This window comes from Martes martes (assembly GCF_963455335.1).
Source record: "Martes martes genome assembly, chromosome: 14".
NCBI lineage: Eukaryota > Metazoa > Chordata > Mammalia > Carnivora > Mustelidae > Martes > Martes martes.
In genome coordinates, this window is record NC_137902.1 from 65,108,770 (window position 1) to 65,132,288 (window position 23,519).

Sequence of the window (23,519 nt, forward strand, 5' to 3'; positions counted from 1 at the left end):
TTTGATTTATCTAAACCTAAAGAGGTCCTTAGAGGCATCTGTTTTCCAATTCATTAAGTCTAATGTTGAGGTCTTTGAATAGAGAAAAAGCAAAAATCAGACCCTGGTTGGGAATATTAACTTCTATTGTTACAGGTATTCTACAAAAATATCTTACTCTGTGTACATAATTTGAACTCTCACTGTCCCTGTCCCTGTATCGGGGACTTGCCTGTTGGACGACATGTTTGCTTTTCCTTAAACTAAGAAATAAGTAACACCTAGATTCTTTTTTTCTTTTTTCTTTCAGCCAGCCTAACTGAGAAGAACATTTGTGTCTTATTTTAAGTTCTATAATATCATCAAAGTAGATTTTATCTCTTATTTGGCAGCAGAATTACTCCTAATCTAGTCCCTTGTAGTCCTATACATAGTACATGAGCAAAACCTGAATTTTCAAGTTTGCTTTTCAATTCAGTTTTTATTGGAAGAAGTGCTCAGTATTAAGAATATCTAATCACTTTCTTAGTGGAATTATGTTGTGTGTGTATATATATATTATATATGTAGTTTTCATTTCCATTTTAATCATTTTGGCTCGTTTCTTCCCTTGCCGTTTCTGATTAACATTGGCAGTCTTGCATTTCATCAAGTTGTTGAAATACTTTAAGTTCTCCTTCAGTTGAATTGAAAGATATATTTCCAAGAACTTATCAAAGATCCTCCTCTTAATAATGTGTGGACTTAAATGTGTGTGGATTACACACAGGGAGAGAGTTACTTGTCAACAGTTACCTTTCAGGTTGTCCGTTGTTTTAAGCAGCCTATTGGCATATTTTGATGCTAATGCTCCCAATTAGCCTATTTTGATGTGCCTTAATCACAGATGGGGAAAAACGAAGTTCGAAAAAAGGTCTGCACCGCACTAGCCACATCCGAGTGTACCCACTGCCCAGATCTTGGTTTCTGATTCCCTTCTCCAGTGAAGAGAACTGGGAACTCCTTGGAGAAATGGCTGTTTCTAGGGCGCAGAGCAGGCAGGGGACAGGATGAGCCTGGGAAATCTGGGAATGTTGCAAGGTAAGGCGGTGCTAAGAAAACAGCAAGATCAAGGGATGCGAGAGAGACACGGGTGTCTTGCACAGAGGTGCCAACCAAAAGAGCTCCCAAAGGCCAAAGCTGGAACAATCTGAGCAATAGAAGAAATGATGTCATGTTAGATTATAACCCAAACAAAAATTAAATATCCGTGAGTTCATATGAATATAAATAAATGATGGAATAAATAAACAAGGGAGAAGAGACAGATCTCTTCTCTTTGAAAGAATTCCAGAGAACTTACGTGGATACTCTGCTCTCAAGGAAGTAGAAATAACCCCTCATTCTGTCAGTGTGGGAGGACATAGGGTCTTCCTTCCAAAGAGAAGTGTAGAAAAGGGAAAAAAGAGTAACTTTACAATGGAGGAAGTTGACAGACATGGCCTCAGCCAGGCCATCAGGGTCCACGTCAACAATGGGGAGCCCTGTCAGTAGCACGTACCCTCAGTGTGATGAAAATGGCACTTCGCCTCTGTGGACTTCTTCCAAAAAACCCATAACCCTGCCTAACCATGTGGAAACGTCAGACAGATTGCAACTGAGGGATAGTCTGTCTGCAGAAAACCTGACTGATACACCCCAAATGTGATAAGCTCGTCAGAAACAAGAAAAATTGACGAACTGCCTCAGCCAAGAGGTACCTAAGGGGCCTGATGATGAAATAGTAAGTGGCATCCAAATGGGATCCTGGAACAAAAAGGGACATTAGGTAAAACTTCAGGAAATCCAGAGAAGTTTGGACCTGAGTTAATAATAACGTATCAGTATTGGTTTAGTAGTTGTTTGGGCTTTTTTTTTTTTTTTAAGGATTTTATTTATTTATTTGTCAGAGAGAGAGAGCACAAGCAGGGGGAGCGACAGGCAGAGGGAGAAGCAGGCTCCCCACTGAGTAGGGAACCCGATGCGGGACTCGATCCCAGGACCCTGGATCATGACCTGAGCCGAAGGCAGACACTTACCCAGCTGAGCCACCCAGGCGCCCCTCGGTTTATTAATTGTGACGAATGTATTATACTAGCATAAGATGTTAATAATAAGGGAATCTGACTGTGGACCATACAGGAACTCTATTACTTTTGTCACTTTTCTGTAAACCTAACACTATTCTAAAGTTAAAAGTTTATTTTTGAAGAAAACCACAGAAATAGGTGAGACGTCACCTCGTCCTAGTAGATAAAAGGGAGCAGAGCAAAGCCCTCCTGTCTGATCCCGAAGCAACTGTGGTATTTGGAGGTCAAGTACAGGAAGAAAACCTGGCAAAGGAGACCGAGAAGTGGAAGGAAAATTGGAATATGATCTCACTGAAGTTAAGACAACACCTTTCACCCAGAGGACAGTCAGCTTTGTCGAAGGCTCACCAGGGTCAAGTACAATGAGGAGTGAAGAATGGTGGTCACAGCCCGCAGCTCAGAAACCCCACTGACCTTGCAAGAGCGGTGCTGATGGAGTCATTGGGACGGAGCTAGATTAGGGAGATTTAAAGAGGAAATTGTGTCTGTCTTTAAAGTTTTGCAAAGACCATGGTCTTAGGTGTAACTTACAGAACTAAAATATCTTAAAATTATAATCTAAAGTAAAAACTCTTAAAAGGAAGAAAATGTATCTGTCTTTAGTTTGGCTCTGTATTTCCCCCCCCCCCCACTGGTAAAAAGATATTAAAATTTGGGGACAGTCAGAAGGGTAGAAGCAGAAATAAAGTCATCCAGAATCCTCCTATCCAGAGGTAGGGGTGATATTTTAGTGTTTCCAGATGCCTCCTTTTCTTTCCCGCTCCTCCTGCAATGTTCCTTTAGATAGTTGGTTTCATTCCAGATTATACACTTTTGTACTTGCTTCATTTTGCTGAGTGGTTTTTGTCTTGAATTTTTGTCATGAATTGCTTCTCATTAACGATCTTTTAAAGTTGCAGCAGCCTTGAGCTTGTGGACAGCAGAACAAGTCTTAACCATTTTCACTTTAGTTAATGCCTTTCTCTATGAGAGTGAGAGAAATTTATTGTAGCAATAGCTTCGAAGAGCCATACTCCTTGATTTGTGAGTGGACTGGTGTTTGGGGTTTGGCATTTTCAACCCAGGTATTTTTGGATTCTCATCCTGTATTGTGTTTGTGGGCCAGAGGGTCAGATGCATGATGATTAGAACTTAAGGGAAAACAAAAAGTACTAAGATACGGTCTGGCCTCTAAGAACTTATCATCAACAATAGGGCCTGGGGAAGGGGTTGGGAGGGAAAATACAAGAGAATCTTTATAAGAAACTTTGCAAAGCCAAGTGTAATAATTTCATGCTGAAGGTGAAATAGCCAAACTTCAGGACATCCACTCCATGGAGGGTTATAAACTGTACTATTTCATTTCTAGAACATTCTCAAATGACAACATTATAGTGACAGGGAACAGGTCAGTCATTGCTGGGGCATAGGTGTGACACATGGAAGGACTGACACGGGGGTTCTTTTTTTGTGTGTGGTGATGGAGCAGTTTTGCGGCTGGCTGTGATGAGAGTTACTCGAATCTGCCCATGTAATCAGATTACTTTGGGCTGTGTACACACGTGCACATGGGAACAGTGCAGTAAACACTGATGAAGTCCACCTCGAGCCTGTGCCTTCGCCACTAGTCAGGGACCTGTGTCAGTCTCCTGGGGTTGACACTGTGTCGTGCTTCTGGAGGAACTCTTTGGTGGAACCTGTAGTGTGTTTGCAGTTTCATGCAAGTGGTGAATGGTTTCAAAATGAACAGTTGTAATTGAAAAAAAAAAAAATCTCAGTAGTTTAAGAAGAGATTCAAAGAAGAGAGAGAGCTACCAGCTTAGAGCACTTTTGAGATGGGCCGTAAAGGAGCTTCATGAGCCGAAGCTTAATGAGGCCATCGTTGCCCAGGCACTCTGAGCATTTTGTGACATTTACTCATTTCATCCCCACAGCAACCTTGTGAGGCCACTTCAGTAATCTCATTTTACAGTTGATGGATCTGAAGTCCACTGTCACTCAGTGCCAGGTCGCAGAACTAGAGCTAATATGGCCGTCGGCTCTAGGGTCTAGGCTGTTTGCCTCTTCAGAGGCTGATTGAGGTCCTGATTGACAGGGGAGAAAGTACAGAGAAGCCACCCCAGGCAAAGGGCATGGTATGAACTGAAGTAGACGTCAGAATCAAGAGTGGTAGGGGTCACTATGGTTCTTACCACGGGCTGCCCTGAGGCCCTGCTCCCATAGATTCTGATATCATTTGATTTGGGCCTGAGTGAGGGCTTTCATACTGTGTGTTGAGAACCACTGACTTACAGTATAAGAGATAGTTTGGAGCCAAGTGCAGAGGCCTTTATAATAGCCAGAGAAGAGAATTTTTTTTTCTTCAGTTTAGGTAGACAGTAGGGAGTCTTTGAAGATTCTTGATTCATGTTTCACATACCAGTAGTTAACCTTGTAAATACAAAATAGGCTGCATCTTTTTTTATTATCATGATCTTCTCTGTCTTGGGATAAGAATCCACTTTCATACCCTTTCTCTTAAATTTCATCACTTTCATAAGAAACAGAATTAGGGTTGTATTCATCAGAGCTGTATTAATAAAACCTTTTTTCCTCCTCCAGCTGAATGAAGTGCTTGTGGTCAAAACAAACACAGCCACTTACTTGGACTTAGACTTTACTCCAAACCTTCATTTTGTAAATGGGAACTCCACATCCACAATTGAAATGGAAACATGCCAAATAGAAAGCACTATTTGATAGTCAAATCAAGAAATGAAATAAATTCTTGACTTCAGATGTTGAGGGCACAGACAAATTCTGGGAAATGACACACAAAGCTAGGCTTGGTGGCTGCATGTTTCAGCCATGGAAGCCAAAAGAAAAGTATCCTTAACAGCTTAAAGAACTGTGCTCATTACTTCAAGTGCCCTCCTTAATCCCTGTTTTCCCATCCCCCCACTCACCTCTGCTCCAGCAGCCCTCAGTTTGTTTCCTATAGTTAGAGTCTCTTAGGGTTTGTCTCCCTCTCTGTTTTCATCTTATTTTTCCTTCCCTTCCCCCTATGTTCATCTGTTTTGTTTCTCATATTCCACATATGCATGAAATCATGGTATTTGTCTTTTGTGGACTGATTTCACTTAGCATGATACCCTCTAGTTCCATCCATGTTGTTGCATTCTTTTTGATGGCTTAGTAGTATTCGCACGTGTGTGTGTATTATGTGTGTGTACCACATCTTTTTATCTATTCATATGTTGATGGGCATCTGGGCTCTTTCCATAGTTTGACTACTGTTGATAATGGTATTATGAACATTTGGGTGCCTGTGCGCCTTCAAATCACCATGTTTGTATCTGTTGGATAAATACCTAGTAGTGCGGTTTCTGGGTCGTAGTGTAGCTCTATTTTTAACTTCTTGAGGAACCTCCATACTGTTTACCAGAATACATTCCCAGTTTGCATTCCCAGGAACAGTGTTAGAGGGTTCCCCTTTCTCCATATTCTCGCCAACGTCCATTGTTCCCTGAGTTGTCAGTTTTAGCCATTCTGACCAGTGTGGGGTGGTATCTCATTGTAGTTTTGATTTTTATCTCCCTGATTCCAAGTGATGTTGAGCTTTTTTTCATGTGTCTGCTGGCCATTTGTATGTCTTCTTTGGAAAAATGTCTGTTCATGTCTTCTGCCCATTTCTTGACTGGATTTTTTGGGTGTTGAGTTCAATTTAGGTGGTTTATACATCTTGGCTATTTTGGATTATGTTGCATGATGTTGAGCATCTTTTCTTATGCCCGTTGACTATTTGTAGGTCTTTGGAGAGATGTCTATTCAAGTCCTTTGCCCACTTTTTAATTGGGTTATTTATTTGTTATTGAACTATAGGAGGAGTTCCTTATATATTTTGAATACTAATCCCTTATCTGATGTATGGTTTGTAAATATTTTCTCATATTCCCTGGGTTATCTTTTTGTCGATTATTTCCCTTGCTATGGAAGCTTTTGAGTTTGACAGAGTTCCATTTGTCTATTTTCTGCTTTTGTGACTGTGCATTTGGTGTCACATCTGAAAAATCATTGCTAAGACCAATGTCATGAAACTTTTCCTCTGTGTTTTCTTCTAAGAGCTTATAGTTGTAGGTCTTACATTTGAGTCTTTAATCCATTTGAGTTGATTTTGTATAGGGTATAAGATGGAGGTCCAGTTTCATTCTTTTGCATGTGGATATCCACTTTTCTCAGTAATGTTTGTTGAAGACGCTACCCTTTCCCCATTATGTATTCTTGGCACCTTACTTGACTGTTTATGTGTGGACCTATTTCTGGGCTCTCTGTTCTGTTCTAGGACTTGACTTTTACATCCCCTTTTATTCAGGAGACCATTTGGTGAGCTCACCAGTCTTATCTGTGTTCATTTTTATTAGTGACTGAGAACTTCTGCATTTTAAAGTCTTCTGGATGGTTGAAGACATCAGAGAATGGAGTTTGACATCATACTTCTCATGGTTGTATTTCAGGTTTATCATACGCAAGTCACACAGTTGGTTTCACGCCACCAACTTCACTGACTAGAGCTGGAATGTCTTACTACAATTCCCCGGGTCTTCATGTGCAGCATATGGGAGCATCCCATGGCATCACAGTAAGTATCCAGAGGGGAGGAAGCCACATTTGACCTGTTGGTGGCGGCAGCAGCTCCTCCTCAAGAGACCAGGGGTGATGCCCTTAGACCTTGCCCTTTCTTCTCCCTCCCACCATCAGTTCACCTTCAGATTACAGAGACTTCCATCAATTTGATATCAAATTCTGGTGTGGAAATGAAAATCCTTCCCAGGAGACAAAACTTCAGCTTCACTTTCTGTGAAAAATGACGCTTTGTGAAATGTAATTTGAACTCTGGCCAGTGCCTTAATTAAACCCCGGCCAGCTCTTTGCATAACGAATCGTTGCTGGTTGCCACAATGTCTAAAATATTTATTGTCTGCATCTTCACAGTTCACTGATCCTCAGTATTCTTCTTGAAATTAGCCTTATTTCTGGTTTCACTCAGGATTTTCTCTCCTGGAATTAGAAGGAGCCTTAAGTGTGTTTGGTTCAGACTTCACTCAGGGGAGTTTTTTCTTTAGAGCTGGTTAGTAGGTTGACTAATAGAACAGTTAGAAATGTAGCTAACGGGTTTGAGAACAGGAGAGAAGTGAGGGTGTTTCTGATAACGGAATCCTTAAAAGAAGCCTCTTATTCTACGAAAGCAGGAGGTATCCAGGTTCTGGTTTTTGTTGGTTTGCTGGGCTTTATGTAAAAGACACGTTTGGTTGAGCTGCATCTTTCAGGATGTTGACAACTTACCTGAGCGGTGGAAGGAACCTGGGGACGTACAGTGGACAGAAAAGCTGAGAGTGGAGGATGAGACAGCTTTTTCTTAATTCTAGGACTGTCCCATCGAAGGGCCAAGTCCACTAGTTTGGTCAGTGCAGGTTTCGGGGTAATCTTGCATGGCTTTTTCAAAGGTGTAGGTGCAAACTCCACCTTGTCGAAGTTTTCATTAGTAGTTCAGAAACCAATAGGGGTAGACAAGGAGTTCGCTAGTTTCTTGTCTCTGTCGCTCCCCTTTCTCACCGCCTCCGGCTTATCAGACTGTTAGAAATGAGCTGGCTGGACCCAGACTGACCTGCTCTTCTGTCCCGTCTACAGAGGCCTTCACCGCGGAGAAGCAACAGTCCTGACAAATTCAAGCGGCCCACGCCGCCTCCATCTCCCAACACACAGACCCCGGTCCAGCCCCCTCCGCCTCCGCCTCCGCCCCCCATGCAGCCCGCGGCCCCGTCGTCGGCAGCCACCTCGCAGCCCGCCCCTTCGCAACACCCGGCGCACCCCTCCTCCCAGCCTTAATGCATGTGCTTAGTCCGCATCTCATGTTGGGACTCGTACAGCGGAGCCGTCTACTCAACGCCAAAGGCTTCCTCCCCTGGCATTTTTGGATCTGACTGATTTGCACTGAGGTTATCTAGGCTTCACTATTAATTGTGTTGTAAGTGTTTGTCGGAAGCGCAGCCAGTGTTGTGGGTCTACAACACTAAACAGACGACTTTTTCCATCAGTGTTTTACTTGAATCTACATGTACGTCCATTCCCTGGCTGGAACATTTGCTATTCAATATTTGGTAATTCAGCAGCAGTGTGCAATTTTTGCTTGGCCCCAGAGCTTCATTTTCCTGGCTTTTAGGTTTGTAAAATAAAAAGGGATATCTTTTTTATATTTTTTTTTCATGAATTTGCAGAAAATTACTGAGCTGTTACCTCTCCTCCCCGTCCCCATTATAATGGTGTTTACCAAACATACCAATAATTCAGCACTACAATTCAGACCTTTGAAAATCTAGCTTTCGGTGTAGAATGGAAAGTTAGATGAATCAGTGCCCAAGACAATATACTCTTTAATAGAGCTTTCTACAGATACACTTTTTATAGGTTACTTTCAGTATCTGTCAACATCCATGTCTCTTGTGAAACAGACTAAAAGTAATGGGTCACATGGCTGTACCTTTTCCACATACACGTGGGATGGGTAATTAGTGTATATTAAGGTGTGATTCCTTCCTTATCTTTAGTGTTAACCTACCCAGACGGGCCCTCCAACAAGAGTCAGTAAATGTTGTCCTGCCCACCAGTGGTTTTGATGGTGGATTAGAACCCACTCTTTGATTTCTGCTGCAGAAAGCAACGTGATTGTAACAAAAACAGCTGTTTTCTCCTTTCCATTCTTCGTGTTCCCCTAAAATAGAGTTTGAACAAATATTTTAAAGGTGCAAAATACTATTAGGAAGTACTATTTGAAATGAACATTATAAGAATATCATGGCCTAATGGCCACAGAATCTTTTATTGCTTGGCAGAAAAGACCAGAGGTGAGCGGAAAGGAGCCCCTTAGCCCGAGCGCTCGTGCTGCCCAGTATCAGCAAGTGCGGTGTACAAACAAGTATACTCTGAATACATCATTCCCATTCATTTAGCACAAATAAATCATTTGGTTTCACTTGGAAGTGGAACACTGTGAGTCACTCTTTTCTTAATACTTGCAACATCTTTATTTTTGCTTTTCAGCAGTAACTGTTTTGTACTTTGGTAGTAAAGTGATTTTTACCACCTGTGTTTGCATATTTATATATGCTGTGGACGAAAATAACTTACTAGAGAATGTATATTTTATGATGAGAATGTGTATCTGTTGGATATAATCAGAGAACTGAAAATTAATTTATCAGTAATTTTTAAGAGTCCATGTTTTGTGACACCCATCTCTAATAGCTAGCTCTTTATTGAACACACTCCTAAAAATAAGGAACCGTGACATTGTAGATATTTGATAGTGTACAGTATAGAAACTTCCGTTTTTGCCTTCGAATGCATATTTAAAAATTACAGAATGAAGCAAGTCTTGTCGGAAAATAGTGTTTGACTAGCATTTTAAGAACTTGAGAGTAAAAGCAACAATAGAATTTTTCAGCTCTTCCTGCTTCCACCCCTAACTCCCCAATTGGTCGATCTAAATTTAATTTATAATCTGTATGTAATATACATAATCATAGTACAGTTCTCAAATAAGGGGAAGAAGTTTGGCCTTTCATTATTGAGGCTTTAGGTTTTTAATTTGCTCAGACGGGGTCCTGGCAGACCCGGGGACCTCACCAACAGCCCGTTGCCCCTCCTGGTACATTGCCATTCCGAGGAATTCTGAGAGGAGGCAAACCCATTTTGCCTTCATGGTACAGTTCTTGGTTTTTTTCATAGGAGAAGTACGGTCTATGTTTACAAGACTCTTTCGCGAGCTGATAGAATTCAGTGCTGTCGGATAGTGGCTTGCACGCAGCCGAGAACGTCCGAAACGTGACAAGCTTCCCTTCACTTCCTGCCAATAGTGTTACCTCCCGAAAGCACAAAAGTCGCGACATTGCCGTATGGTGAATGAAAAAGCACTTGGCGTGAGCAAACCATTGCTGACAAATGCCTTTTAGAAACAGGTTCTTGACTCTCAGACTTTGCAGAAATGGAGTGCTGGTTCCCCCAGACTCATCATTTCATTTCAAAATAAAACACAGCTCCTTCAGACAGCACTTTGTCGACATAAATGAGTTGCCTCTCCCTGCAGACTCAGAATTGATAGAACAAACACTACTCTTTAGAATCTATGCTGTTTCAGGTCCTTCTCAAGTGGTTTCTGACCCCCGGGTGCCACCCGTCACGCACGGGCGGTGCACGTGCCAGGGACCCATCGGATTCAGACCCCTACCCCATGGAGGCAGGAGTCCCCTCACCCATGGGAAGCTGACTTACCACGGGCGCTTCTCGGTGGGGGCTGAATATGGTTCCTGCCATTCCTGCGGCCCATGTGTCCAGGGGCGCCCTGGAGTGATTCACTGAAGGCCTCTGTCCAGTCCGGAGCTGGCCCGAGGGCAGGTGGGCGCACCAGGAGCTTCTAGGAGCTTCCTTTCCCTGTCTTGTGGACAGAGACCCTTGGCTACCACTGTGCTGCTAATAGGATAAGTACTCTGTTGCCAGATTACCATGCCTTTTATATGAAACCAAATTAACTTCTCTAATACCTGACACCTCTGGGCTCTGAACTGCTTTCTCTCATCAAGCGTGCTGGCATTCTGGGCAGAATTCTAGAAATTTGGCAGATGGTGGAAGTATTGGGAGATTTAATTTAACTTGCTCCTTGTTAATTGAAAGAAGTTTTAAATTCTGAGCTCCTGAGATACTGACCACAACCATGGGATGAATGTGTGACCAGAATGTGGCTTTGGCACCGAGTGCTGCTGTCCCTTGGTAATTGGCTTCTAACTGATTTGACCAGACATCATTGATAATGTGAATTTTTGTTAACTGTTCAATTGTAGGAAAATAGACTATGTATCGCCCTCTGTTAGGTAGACATGAACTTCTCCTGCACGAAGCCTTGCTTATAGAGGAAGCCCAATAAGGCAAGAAAAAGCGTAGTAACTTGTGCTTCGAGAGCGCAATCTTTTTATCTTACCAGTACGGAAGAATCGTTTCTATGTAACTTGATCTTCTGTCTAGTACTTGTCTTATAGGTAACCAACACTGAAAACTTTGTAGTGGTAACTACCAAAGAAATACATAGTAAAAACAACCTTTTATTTCCAAATTTATTAAAGAGCCAGCCATTGACGCTGCTACACGAGTTCCATGCTCGAGAGCCATTGTAAGATTAAGGGGTTTTTAGGTTTTCGTTTCTGGATTCTTGTTTTCTCTTTTCTACCTTTTTCTTAAACACACACACACACAGCTGTTAGCATGACACTATGGGGAGCATTTTCCAGAATGCTTGGCATCGTGGTTAACGGCCAGGCCCCGGGTGCCTCTCACGAGGCGGTGGGAAGAAGCCTATGTTCAGGATAGCGTGGGCGCCGTGTGTGTGCGTGTATGTGTGCATTCATGCCTTAACTCGGGTTACTGCTCAACTTCACTTCTTGACTTGGTCTGCACCGTCATCGAGATTGTAGTGTACATCTTGATCTGAACTTCATCTTGGCAAGAACAAAGTTGCAGGCACATCAGTTTAAGAATGCATTCCTCTGGAAGAGGTTTGGATCAGGTCAACCCTGAGCCGTCGGACTTTATTTGGAACTCAGCATGGAAAGCAAAAGTGGACTGTCAAGTGGAAAGACATCAACAAGGAAGAGAGGAGAGCCAAGTGCTAGCATGTCTTTGCCTCTGCATCTCCGTGCACACTGTATGTTCATGGTAGCTTGTTTACAACTTGACTAGGTTGGAGTTCTGGTAATAGTGGCAATCTTGACATTCTTGGTCAGAGTTTAGAGAGATGTAAGACTTCCAATTAATGTCTTATTTACTTCTTTATGTTGATTAGTCTTTGATACATGTGCTGAATCAGAAACCTAAATAAAGATAATTTTTTAAAATGCACCTCTTGAGCCTTAAAACTTATCTCTTTCTTTCTGGTCCTTGGGTCAAAAAACTGAACATTGTTTCCCTGTTGCTTCTGATGGACATCTGACTTTGATTCTAATCCTAAAGGCTGCCTTAGAGAGTAAACCTAAGGACTTAGAAAGTAAACATAGCAGAAGGGGCTAGGACTGTTCTGTTTCATAAACAGGGTGCCTGTTACCTGGATGTATTGAATTTTTGAAAAGCCACTGAGCCGTATGTTTATTATTTGTGCACTGTTCCAAGTCCGTGTTGTATTTCAATTTAAAACCATAAACCTAAGAGATTATGAAAACTGAGATTCCCCCAAAATATATTACATATAAACAAGTGTGCGTGTTTACACATATGTGCGTACACGCGCTCGTGCACACACATACTTAGGCTTTGGGTCTGACCTCCACTCTATTTGTGGACTTACTCTTGATGCCCATCTCTGTGGTTTCCCCTCTCTCCTTTGTAGGAAGCACGGCTCCAGAATCACTTCCAGATTTGTGTACCAGCTCTTTAAATGAGCTGGTTCCTTAGTCCGTCTGGAAATCCAGTTCCTTCCCTGCGAGACAGGTTATCTGCCTTGCTAAAATGAGAAACTGGGAGATGGAAGCCTCAAGTGCAGCCCGTCACACGGGAAGGTACACACTCATCCCACAAGCATTCATTTGGGAAGAAACACAATCAGTATTTGGGGAGACGTTATACACGTTTGGGGGCTGTATCGTTGGTCAGCTGCACTTTCATAAGCCCCTAGCATTCGGTGGGGAGGAGCATGGTACTGAGCAGGATCCCGTCTTTGGAGCATAGTCTTCAAGAACCTAGTTGTGATACGGTCTCATGGGGGCAGATGTTGAATCTAGGCCCTTTTCTGTATAAAAGCATTAAATGGACTTTGAATGACCCTTGACCTCACTCTGGCTTAAGCCAGATTCCATGTTCACTCTGAGTTAATGAAAGATTTTAGTTTGGCTTTTGATCAAGGCCTCTCTACTCCTGACAGCTACTAGGTTTTAGTGGAAAATGTGGCCCAAGTAATGGCCCAGGATCTCTGAATTCAAGTCTTGGCCCCTTTGGCCAGCCTCAGTTTTCTAACCTGTATAGTGGGGATAGCCATTCTAATTTCAGGTAGAGTGTGATGAAAACAAGATTGAAACAGTGTTTTAACAACAAGTAAAGTCTACACTACTTGGTACTTCTTTTCTGCTTTTAATACCTTTTAGAGGCAGTGTGTCCACCAAGTCTCTCTAAAATCGAAACTGTTGATGGAAATTTGTGTTTATGTAAATAAAACTCTATGTAAATCAGGCTCTTTTTTTCTTTTGAAGGTTTTATTTATTTATTTGAGAAAGAGCAGGAGAGCACAAGCAGGGGCAGAGGGAGAGAGAGTGGGAGAATCAGGCTCCCAGTTGAGCATGTTCGATCCCAGGACCCTGAGATCATGACCCAGGCCAAAGGCAGACGCTTTAACCAACTGAGCCACCCAGGCGCCCCTGGGGGCTTTGTTTTAATGTTTATTTAAATTAAAAACTCATGGAAATACAGTTGCATTCAGTCACTGATATCTAAGCCAGACCCAAACTTTGTAACATTCCCTAGAAATAGAGGAAGAAGGCAGTGTGTGTCTAATTTTTCATGTATGATTTTTAAGGTTTCGTGTCTAATTTTTATTACATGAGAGATTTGATTCCTGACCCTCAAACTTCTGATATCATCCCTAATTGCATATTACAATGAATGCTATTGAACTAAATATATTGAGAGCTTTTTCTGAAGATTGTATTTTCTGATACCCTATGCATGATTTAGTGCAACTTTCAAGATTACTAATTATCCCCAAAAGAGAGCTTAGTAATCACTTAAAATTTTTTCATCTTTTTTTTTTTTAAGATTTTCTCCATTTATTTGAGAGAGAGCACACGTAAGAGCAGGGGGAGGGGCAAAGGAAGAGGAAGAAACAGACTCGCCGCTGAGCAGGGAACCCCATGCAGGGCTCCATCCCAGCACCCCGAAACCATGACCCAAGCTAATGGCAGACGCCCAACCTACCAAGCCACCCAGGCACCCCCCAATTTTTTTTGTCTTAAAAAGGAAAAGCCAGACTCAGAAGTGAAATGGATGACAGAATTAGTAGACAGGGATGTGAAAACTTCCTCCACGTGTTCAAGAAGGCAGAAGAAGGTGTGAGCATGATGAGAAACACATAAAATATAAAATAGACCCAGATTGAACATCTAGAGACAAAAAAAACTAATGTCTGAAATTTAAAACAACAAAAAACTTGTGACTTACATCTTCTGTGGATCTCTGTGCTCTCTAAATATTCCTTTAAAAGGCAACTCCTGAAATTCAAGTTCAGCCTAGCTGAGCTACCTTCCTCCCTCCCCTCCCCTGAGGTTTGCTTTGCCTGGGTGCTGGTGAGCCGCTGCTGGCAAGTCCTCAGCTCCTGCCATCAGTCACGGCGATGTTAGGCACCAAGCCTCAGGTTCCAGGGAGCCGGCGTCCTTGGAAGGTATCCCGTGAGTTCAAGTCCAGCCTACGTTTGGTTTCCTGAGCTTCCCTTTCCTCACCTGTAAAACAGGAATGGGGATGGGGTCAGTAGGTTCCAAGGGACATGTCCTTAAAACTGAAAAGAGAGTTAAGGTTCTTTGTATTGTTGCTTCGTAAGAGTTTGCACGTGCGGGAGTGATGTGCTTAGGGAAACGGCGCAGTGGGATCCCACAGCATTCGAAGAGAGGAGGGTCGGAGACGACTTCCAGAGGAACTGATCTTGAACAGATGCTTGCAGAGCGGTTCAGGAGTGTTCACGACGAGGGGACAGCACGTGCGAAAACCCGCAGTAAGAGCATCCATCCTTGTGGACGGTTTGGGTTCCCCGAAAGCCAACCGAGACAAGCACTTGGGTGCGCACAGGAAGCTTGCTTGGGGGGGACTCCAGGGCAGGGAATGAGAACTCAAAGTTGACCACTGAACGGTGTGCTGGTGAGCCTGTTGGCCTCGTGGCCGCCTGGAGTTCAACCCTGTGGGGTGTCCCTGAGGAGTCATTTAGAAGTGCCTCAGAACTGTCCCACCAGAGAGCAGGAATGCAAGGACTCGGATTCACCAACTCCTTTCATCTGTTGGCTAAAAGTGCCCTGGGGGAGAATCACCCCCACATTTGAGTTTTCTGGGTTGTGCCTGAGGCTTTCTCAAAAGCCTGAGGCACAAGGGACCTCTCATGTTTAATGAGGGTTGCTGGCAAGGCGCATGAATGTGGTGAAACTAGGCGGGCTGAGAGGCTAGGGGGCCTGGCATTGGTGGCCTCTGAGTACAACACCTCTCACCATCGGCTGGTTTAGCCCAGAATACGCACACAAAAAAAGGGGGGGGGTGGCTTTCCCAGGAGTTGAGAAATGCAACGTGTTTTATTTACCTCCTTTTCTTCCAGCTTTATGGAGAAACGATCAACACACACTGTGCATGTTACATGCAGTGTACTGATTTGGTGATGCGTCTATGCTGTAGAATGATTGCTGGGGGGGGGTGGTAAGGGAGGTGAGCAGATCCACCTCACGTAGTTACAATTTCTGGAAATTTCTAGTACTTTCTACCTTCAAAGGAGGGAAATTATTATCTTACAAAGACCCAGACTCCTGATTTCTCTTGGTAAATAAGGTCACGGCGGGGCCTCCTCCCTCCAGGGCGCAGGCAGAGGGGCTGAGCAGCCCCCTGGGTGGAGGGCAGGGAACAGCATGCCCTCCTCACAGCCTGGCGCCCAAGCTGCTACCACGCGGTCCCTGCAGGCTTCCGAGTTTGCAAACCCCTGGCATAGGGTATTTGAGGAATGAACGAGGTGTGAGATGGCCAGAGCTGTGTGTGCGCAGAAGAAAGACAAGGGCGAGGAGCCGGGCAGCGGGAGGCGAGCCCTGAAGCGGCTGTGGAGAGAGGCCTCCGCCAGCAGGTCCCGGCGTGCGGCCAGCCCAGAACATGAAGCGGGACATCAGCACCCAAGGGCCTGCGGTCAGTCGGTCGGTCCAGCGAGCCTCACGGGGAAGGTTGGCCCAAACTGGAGATAGATAGGATTGAAGCGCTCCTGGGTTCCCTTCGCCGTGGTACTACTATGCCCCTTGCTCTCTTTAAATTCAATACACGGCGTGCTTTCCCCAAGCTGGGCTGGGGATGTTCCCCGGGGGTCTAGAATCCTGGAGATTAGTCAGACAGGGGTGTGCTGGTAAGTGTTTAACATTCTGCTCTCGAGAGACTATAAGCCTTTCTTCTTCTTGCGTGTCAATTTTTGTTGTGTAAATGCTCCCCAGCAATGTGATTTCGGGCCTCCGTGTGAAGTCCCCAAACTTGGGGGTCACTAGGCTGCCGGGCATCATTTCTGTTGTATTTTCACCATAGAGACAGGGTTGTTGTAAATAACCTTAGAAGCACAATAATCAATTAAGATATACGATGTTTTCAGTATTTATTAGCTGTTTGTACATGGGAGGGACAGGTTCCCAGAGAGGTCACAGAGTACAGCTGGAAAGGGCAAATCCTGAAGCAGCAGAAGATGCAGGTGTGAGGTGAACTAACTCTTGCTTGACTCAGGACTTCACAGGAGTTTCTAAATATCTCCAGTCTTGCTTTGTTATGTTCTCTGAGTTCTTATTGATGCATATAATACATTCAGCCTATTTTTATCTGTAAATAAAAACAGTATTTCTAAAAGACCTGCATCTTTGAGAGTTCATAAATAAAATACTTACAAATGCGATGATAAGATGTTTTGGGTTTGCTTTAAAATACTTTAGTGGGGGAGAATGAAGAAGAGGGTGTGAGGGTAGATAAGACAAGACAGGCCCTATGCTGACTGCCCAAGTTACATGACAGATTATCCTCTACTTGGGTATGTTTAAGATTTTCATAATCCATTTTTCAAAAATAAAGGAGGGGAGGGGATCAAGAGATTTTAAGGATGAAAAGGAAGAAGGGAGTTTTGAGAAGGACAGTGCTGGAGATGTCACATAGGAAATTCTAATTTTTGCAAGAAGGTGTCAGTATTTCATTCACCACCGCCCAAAATGCGGACCATGGCGAGAAGTTGCTCTGTGGTGAAAACAAGTTTATGGCTTTGTGAACTGTGGACTCTGAGCAAGTGAACTGATATCCTGGTGAAGTGAAACACAAGGGCATGTTCTCTCCTTTATTCCCTTTTTGTTCCCATGTGCACATTTTGATGAGGGAGCAGGAGGCTGGCTGAGGACAAAGCAAAAGCTGGCACCTTGCACCCCCTCTCCACCCGCTCCCCTCCCCTCGGTACTATAGGTGACATTCCTCAGGCACCCCTGACTGCCATAAATGAGAAACAAATAGTTAACTTGCAGAGATCACAATCCTGCAAGGCAGGAGTCTCCCTTGGTTTACAAATGTCCTTGAGATTCACAACAAAGAAGTTACCTTATCAATAGCCCAATTTCCAGAAGCACATAACTCAGTTCCTCAAGCCCTAACATCACCCTCCCCTCCATAAAAACTGAAGGAGGCTGAGGTAGAAGGATAAATAAATAAAGTTAAATTGCTTCTGAACCTAAATCTCACTAACAAGGACGCTTGATAGCAGGAATGCAACATTCCACCAGGAGACTCCCAATTGTCTTTATGTCAGTGCCTCATTAGAGGGAAAGCGGCCTTGACTGGATAGTAACAAGGACTTCAATATCCTGACAGTCTTCTTTACCCTGATAGCCCTTCTGAACACCCCCTTTGTCCTCACCTACCTAACTCCTGTGTATATAACCAACCACTCCTCACATCCCCGGGGCAGCTGCATCTCTGCCTGCCCACGGGTCCTGTCCCCGTGCTTTAATAAACCACCTTTTTGCACCAGAGACGTCTTAAGAATTCTTTCTTAGCCGTCGGCTCCGAACCTCACTCCACCGAACCTGACCTAGGTTCTAGAACTTCATCATATTGGCGACCACGAAGGGACTGTGAGTCTTTACATTTGGACTCTGAGCTTCGGTGCAAAATTGGTGAGTACTTTCTCTTTTCTCCCTTTACTCTCATTTCAGGGGCTTTTCAAGGAGTATGGTCTTATTGGAACACTTGCATGTCAATTGCTCAGGCTGTAATCCTCTAGCCTGTGGCTGCTCTACGGGGAGGAGAGCGTCTGCCTTTTGGCTGTAAGTTAGTACCCCAGCCGGAATGGCAATAAGACCCAGAAACTTGATGCCCTCTCTTTATTCCTGTTCTTATATAAAGTTGTCTCTCTTGGGCACGGGACAGCCACCTAAGTCACCAGGACGGCTGCCAATCTTAAGACTCCCGTGTGAGGTTTCCTCCTGATTGATCTAATGTGATCCCCTCCACATCCCTGGTCTAGCCACTTCTGGCCGAGAGACCTCCACTGGGAGCCGGCCGAAACCAGTACCCGATTGAATTAAAATGCAACCGGGGACCGTTTCCTTGGGAAGTTGGCTGCAAGGACCACTTGTGTTGGAATGTCGCATAGACCATGATGGATTTCAGTCTTTACTGTTTCTTGTCAGTGTCTTCTGCTAACTACTTAAAGCTACGGATTTGGGTAATTTCCCCTTTGCCAAACTTTTCTAGTAATTCCATGGGTTAAAATGGCAAAACAGTATGCAGTTTTCAGTACAGACAATGGCATGGCACAGTATCCTAGTCCATTCACCAGGCACCCATCTGTAGCCTAGGATGCGATGGGGAAGAGGAGGGACGCCGGCAACCCTCCAGGGCCTTTAACGGCAGGAATGCCTTCCCAGGGAAGGCAGGATGGTGATCAATAGCGATATCTTGAGGGACGCCTCTGGTCGCTTTTGACACACGGGAACCTCTGACATACCCTGTGTGGGACGCCACCCAGGAGTCAGAGGGGATTTGGTAATGGACCTTCTTTACTTTTCTGGGAGCATGGCCTCAGTAGGCTTCTTCAGTTCCCAAGGACTCTACCTTGGGGTGCCTTTTAACCCACTGGAAATAATTTGGATTGCAAAACTTAGAAAAGGACTGAGCTCCTGTAACACTGCATGGCCTCAATGGGAACAGGGCAAATGGACCTAGGATACCTTCATTGCTCATACCTAGGCCTTCATTGCTCTGCACCAGGACCCCTAACTAAGGGGCTTTTGCTGAATGTGCTTGCCCGAATGAGTCAGCTAGTAAACTTCTCCTGACATATTGGATGATAATTCTGTTAATAAGCCTCCTTCTAGTAAACCCAGGTTGCTGGGTCATCCCTAGCAAAGGGGACTCTGACTTTCTCTCTCTCTGTTTCTCCTAATAGATGTGGGGGCTTCTCCCTCACTCATTTCCCGTGTTAATGGCTATAACTGGAGCCAACTGGGGTTAGTCTTAACTCGAGACAGAGACCTTAAGGAATATTCCCAAGCAGCTGCCGAAACTCCCTTTGTTTCGGGGAAATTCCCTGTTTTCTCTGGCCTGACTTGGACTGCTTAACCCCTCCCCCCTGCTGGTGAGAAAACATGGTGTCTGCTCCTCTGTTGGGGCTGATGAGCTCTAAAACCGGGAATCCTTTCTCTGCCTCTCTCCTGTTTCTGCACCAATGTGCGTGCAGACTGCATGACTAGCCTCTAGATCATGCACCACGGCTCCTTCTCTCCTCACTGTCAAGGAGCAAGAAGATCATCCCCTGGACCTAACACCCCCCACTCCAGATCTCCCCACTCGTGTCTCAGGTAAACATTCAAAGTGGAGTGGGCCCAGATGGAACGTAAATCAGTATTGGAACTAAGTTAAGTTTGTTGGTTTAATTAAGATAGATGTCTTTTAAGTTATCAGCAGTAAATGTGAAACTTCGAAGTTTACTGAAGATCAAATGAGCTTGTGTTATTTGTTTAAATTTGTTAGCAAAGAAATGACTAAACTGATGGTTAATTGTCTGTCTCAAAGTTTCAATGGGTAATTGCTGAGATAGCTTTCAAAGTCTTTGGTAACCTGAAAGTTTTAAAGTTTTGGTTGGATGACAAATGGAATTAAATTATGGACATCTAGTTCTTAACCACTCAGGATAAAATGCTAAGTCATTGATTACTGAACATAGGTTTGTGCTTTTGACTTCTTACTGCAAAGAAACTAAGAATATTTAAATCTGTTGGTAAACATGTTTTGTGCTTAACTGATTGATAAATTTGCCATCTGAAGAATTCTGTTGTAACAGTTCACAATTGGTTAATACTTAGTCTTCAGTAGAGGTTAAGATATTTCTAAAAGTACAAAATTCTGCTGACTGTAAGACTGATAAAAATAAAGAAAACGACTCTGTGGAAAAGTAGAGGATATGTAAGAAAGATTTAAGGAATGGAAATGCATTTTTTTTGAAGGTTAAAAAAATAAATAAGGGTAATTTTGTCCTAAATGAGATGGTTGTTTGGAAGGAAATAACTTGGGACAAAACCTGAATGAAAAGGAAAGTTGTAAAAGGTTTGTGAAGGGAAGTCTTCAGAAAAGGAATTTTAACTGTGGTCAGGACGGACTAAGATTGAAATGAATGGGTTTTAAAGGTACTTTGGTGTAAGACTGAAATTCTCTCTGTTCAAAAGGACAAAGTTTTCTTAGATTAATTGATCTGCTGTTAAGAAAATGTAAATGGTTTTCTCTTTGCCTGTCCAGAAAACCCAGTTTCTATGTTTTGTTTTATCAGGTGTTTAACATCCCTAATTATATTTAGGCATGTGTTTTAAAACCTTCTAAGGTTTTAGCAATTGTTGACAAGATTTAAGTTGTAAATCTCTTTAACTCAGGCTTTTCCTTGGTATGCTAAGTTACTCATGAAGTACTGCTAAACCAATGATAAACCTTGGGTTACATTTGGGAACCCTTCTGGCGCCAATCCTAATCAAGGTGTAATAGGCTGATTCAAATGTCTACTAGGGTAAATTATAATTCAATTGGTCACCTAGCATCACAGTGGAGTTTCCTGTGTGTTACAATCTCATTGGTCACCTGTGCGTAGCCAGGCCCGACCGCATGGCCTTTGCCCTTAAAAGCTAGACTGTGAAACAGAAGGGTCGCCCTCTCTTGTAAGAGGTGCGGCCCCGGTTAGATTCTTGATGCTTGGCGTGAAATAAAGCTTTGCTTGACCTTCGCTTTATATCAGTCTCGCTCCTTTAATCACGGACCCATTATTGGGGCATAACAGGACTAAATGAACTAAAAGATTATAGTGTTGTGTCTCTTAATGTTTTGTCTTATTTTAGACATTGCTGGTTCTCTAATGTTTGCTTTTCCAGACTAAGGAAACTTTTTCTTAAGTTATCTGTAACTTACAGAGATGTAAAAGTACTCATTTGTAAAGGAATCAAAGCATTCAACTTTTCTCTCTATCTGAACCCTCTGAAACCAAAAGGTCTCAATAAGTAGTCATTTGCATAAGTTCAATAAGAATCTGTTCTCCTTGTAACAGGACAGCATTGGAAACTGGTTATTTTACCAAGGCTTTGACTGGAATGTCATATTTGAAAAGACTCAGATATGACCAGACAGCTTAAAGGAACTAAGGTTGACTTTGTGAAACCTGGAGCCGTAAAGCCCCTTGGAACTGTTGGCCTGATACCTTGCTTACAGAGTTCCCAGCAGCCTCACCAGGTGAGTAAAGAATGTCACTCCTTGGTAGGTGCAGAACCTCAGGAAGAGACATTCGCCTAAATCAACAGGTATTACAGGCATGTCTGATGACAAGTATGTGGCTTGGCTTCTGGCCTGGAGAGTCTACGAAAAGTTCAACCTAGAGATTCCTTATAAGAGTTCCAGCAAAGCAGATTCTAAAAGATCTTTATGATCACACTCACTGTTCTTGCTGAGCTTATGTAAATAATTAGGCCAAGTTTGTTAAAACTGGACTTGTTTTTCAAATGACTTAGTCCTGATTTGGCTATCCCTGGAGATGAGGGTTATTTTAGAGAAAAATTATGTTTTAATAACCCACCTTTATGGGTGTTAAATCCTAAAGTTGATTGTTTTTAAATGTTTGTTTACCTAAGCTAGACAATTTGAGGTAAACTTCAGAAAAGTTGCACAATAGCTCATTTAGATGATCTTCTTGTTTTTTTTATTCTGTGGGGATAATAACAAGACCCCATGGCACATGATTAAACAACTAGATAATGGGATTGATTCCCTAACAATTGTATAACTTAACTATCACCTTGTGTGTGGCTGGAATAATGAAATTGCCTAAAAGCCAGCATACCGCACTCCATAGGATTAACTATGGACTTATGGAGACAATGGATGAACCCACTTTCTTTTTGATTAAATTGGATTATGCATGGGGGAGTCCCTTATCTCTTGACAAGTTTTCTCCCACTTGCCAGTGATCCTCTGTATTCAGGATATTGTTAAGGCTGGCCTACTCAAAGGGCTTCTTAATGGTTTCAGCCCTTAGTCATATTTATCCTAGAAGCCACCTCTGTTGAGGTGCAATTGCAAACAAATGCTTTAGCTAAGCATAGAACAGCCCTCCTCATAAAAAGGAGAGTCCCTGACTGTAATGACTTCACATCAGGTCCAGATATGTCTTAGAAGCCAATGGATAATGGAGGTCAACTTATTAAATACTGGGCTACACTAACAGATATGCCCAAAATAATACTTAAAACTTGTCAAACTTTAAACCTAGTTACCCATATGCCTGAACCTGACCACTGTACTTCTTTCTCTATAGAGCAGAAACTGTTCAGTGGTTATTGATCTTGCTTACTCTCTTTGGCAAGATTTAAGATGCCCCTGTTATAAAAAACAAATGACAGTTGGTTTACTGATGACAATACTTTTCATAGAAAGAATAAGAAAAGCTAGGTATGCCACAGGGCTCACTAGCACTTTGCAATTGCCAAAGCCTTAAAAATAAACATTAACACTGACTCCAAATATGCCTTCCTGGTACTACATGCCCATGGAGCTATTTGGAAGGAAAGGGGATTACTGTCAAGCCATAACTCCCCAGTCAAATATGGGCCTAAGTTACAAGACCCTCCTTACCGCTATACTGAGGATGGTATATATCAAATTTGGGATACATCTTTGTGGCTCACACCCACGATTGGACGGCTCAGTCAAAAGGCAGCTTTATGCTGGGAACAAATAAATTATACACATGACACTTGGGCAAATAACACACGATATCTAGGATGGATATCATTAGAAATGTGTTCCCAAGTGATAGTACTCCAGGAGACTGACTGGTTTGCTACTAATTGGGCGAGGCGACCTGGCATTAGATGGTTAGCTCCAAACGGAACCCACTGGATATGTGGAACTAACCTATGGCCCTGGCTTCCTCCAGGATGGATAGGTCGCTGTACCTTAGGATTTGCCTGGATTCATGGGCGCATTACTAAAACCATCACCACTCCAGCTAATCTCCCCAATTTAAAGCAAAGATGGACGCGTTCTGTTTTTAAATGGTATGATCACTTGGCATCCATTTTTGTTCCATCTGTGGGACTAGAGGATGTCATGTACCATGTAGACGCCCTTAATAAATATACTACAAAGGCACTCAACGAT

At 43.1% G+C, this 23,519-nt stretch overlaps 1 protein-coding gene across 1 annotated transcript in view; it reads left to right on the top strand.

Annotated features, from left to right (window-relative positions):
• CCDC6 (coiled-coil domain containing 6) overlaps positions 1-11,990 on the top strand; it is a 107,154-nt gene extending 95,164 nt beyond the window's left edge. The window contains exons 8-9 of the mRNA XM_080822684.1: positions 6,560-6,684; positions 7,734-11,990. Coding sequence (XP_080678810.1) covers positions 6,560-6,684; positions 7,734-7,931 — 323 coding nt within the window. The 3' untranslated portion in view covers positions 7,932-11,990. The remainder of the gene's footprint in view (positions 1-6,559; positions 6,685-7,733) is intronic.
• The last annotated feature ends 11,529 nt before the right edge of the window (positions 11,991-23,519 follow it).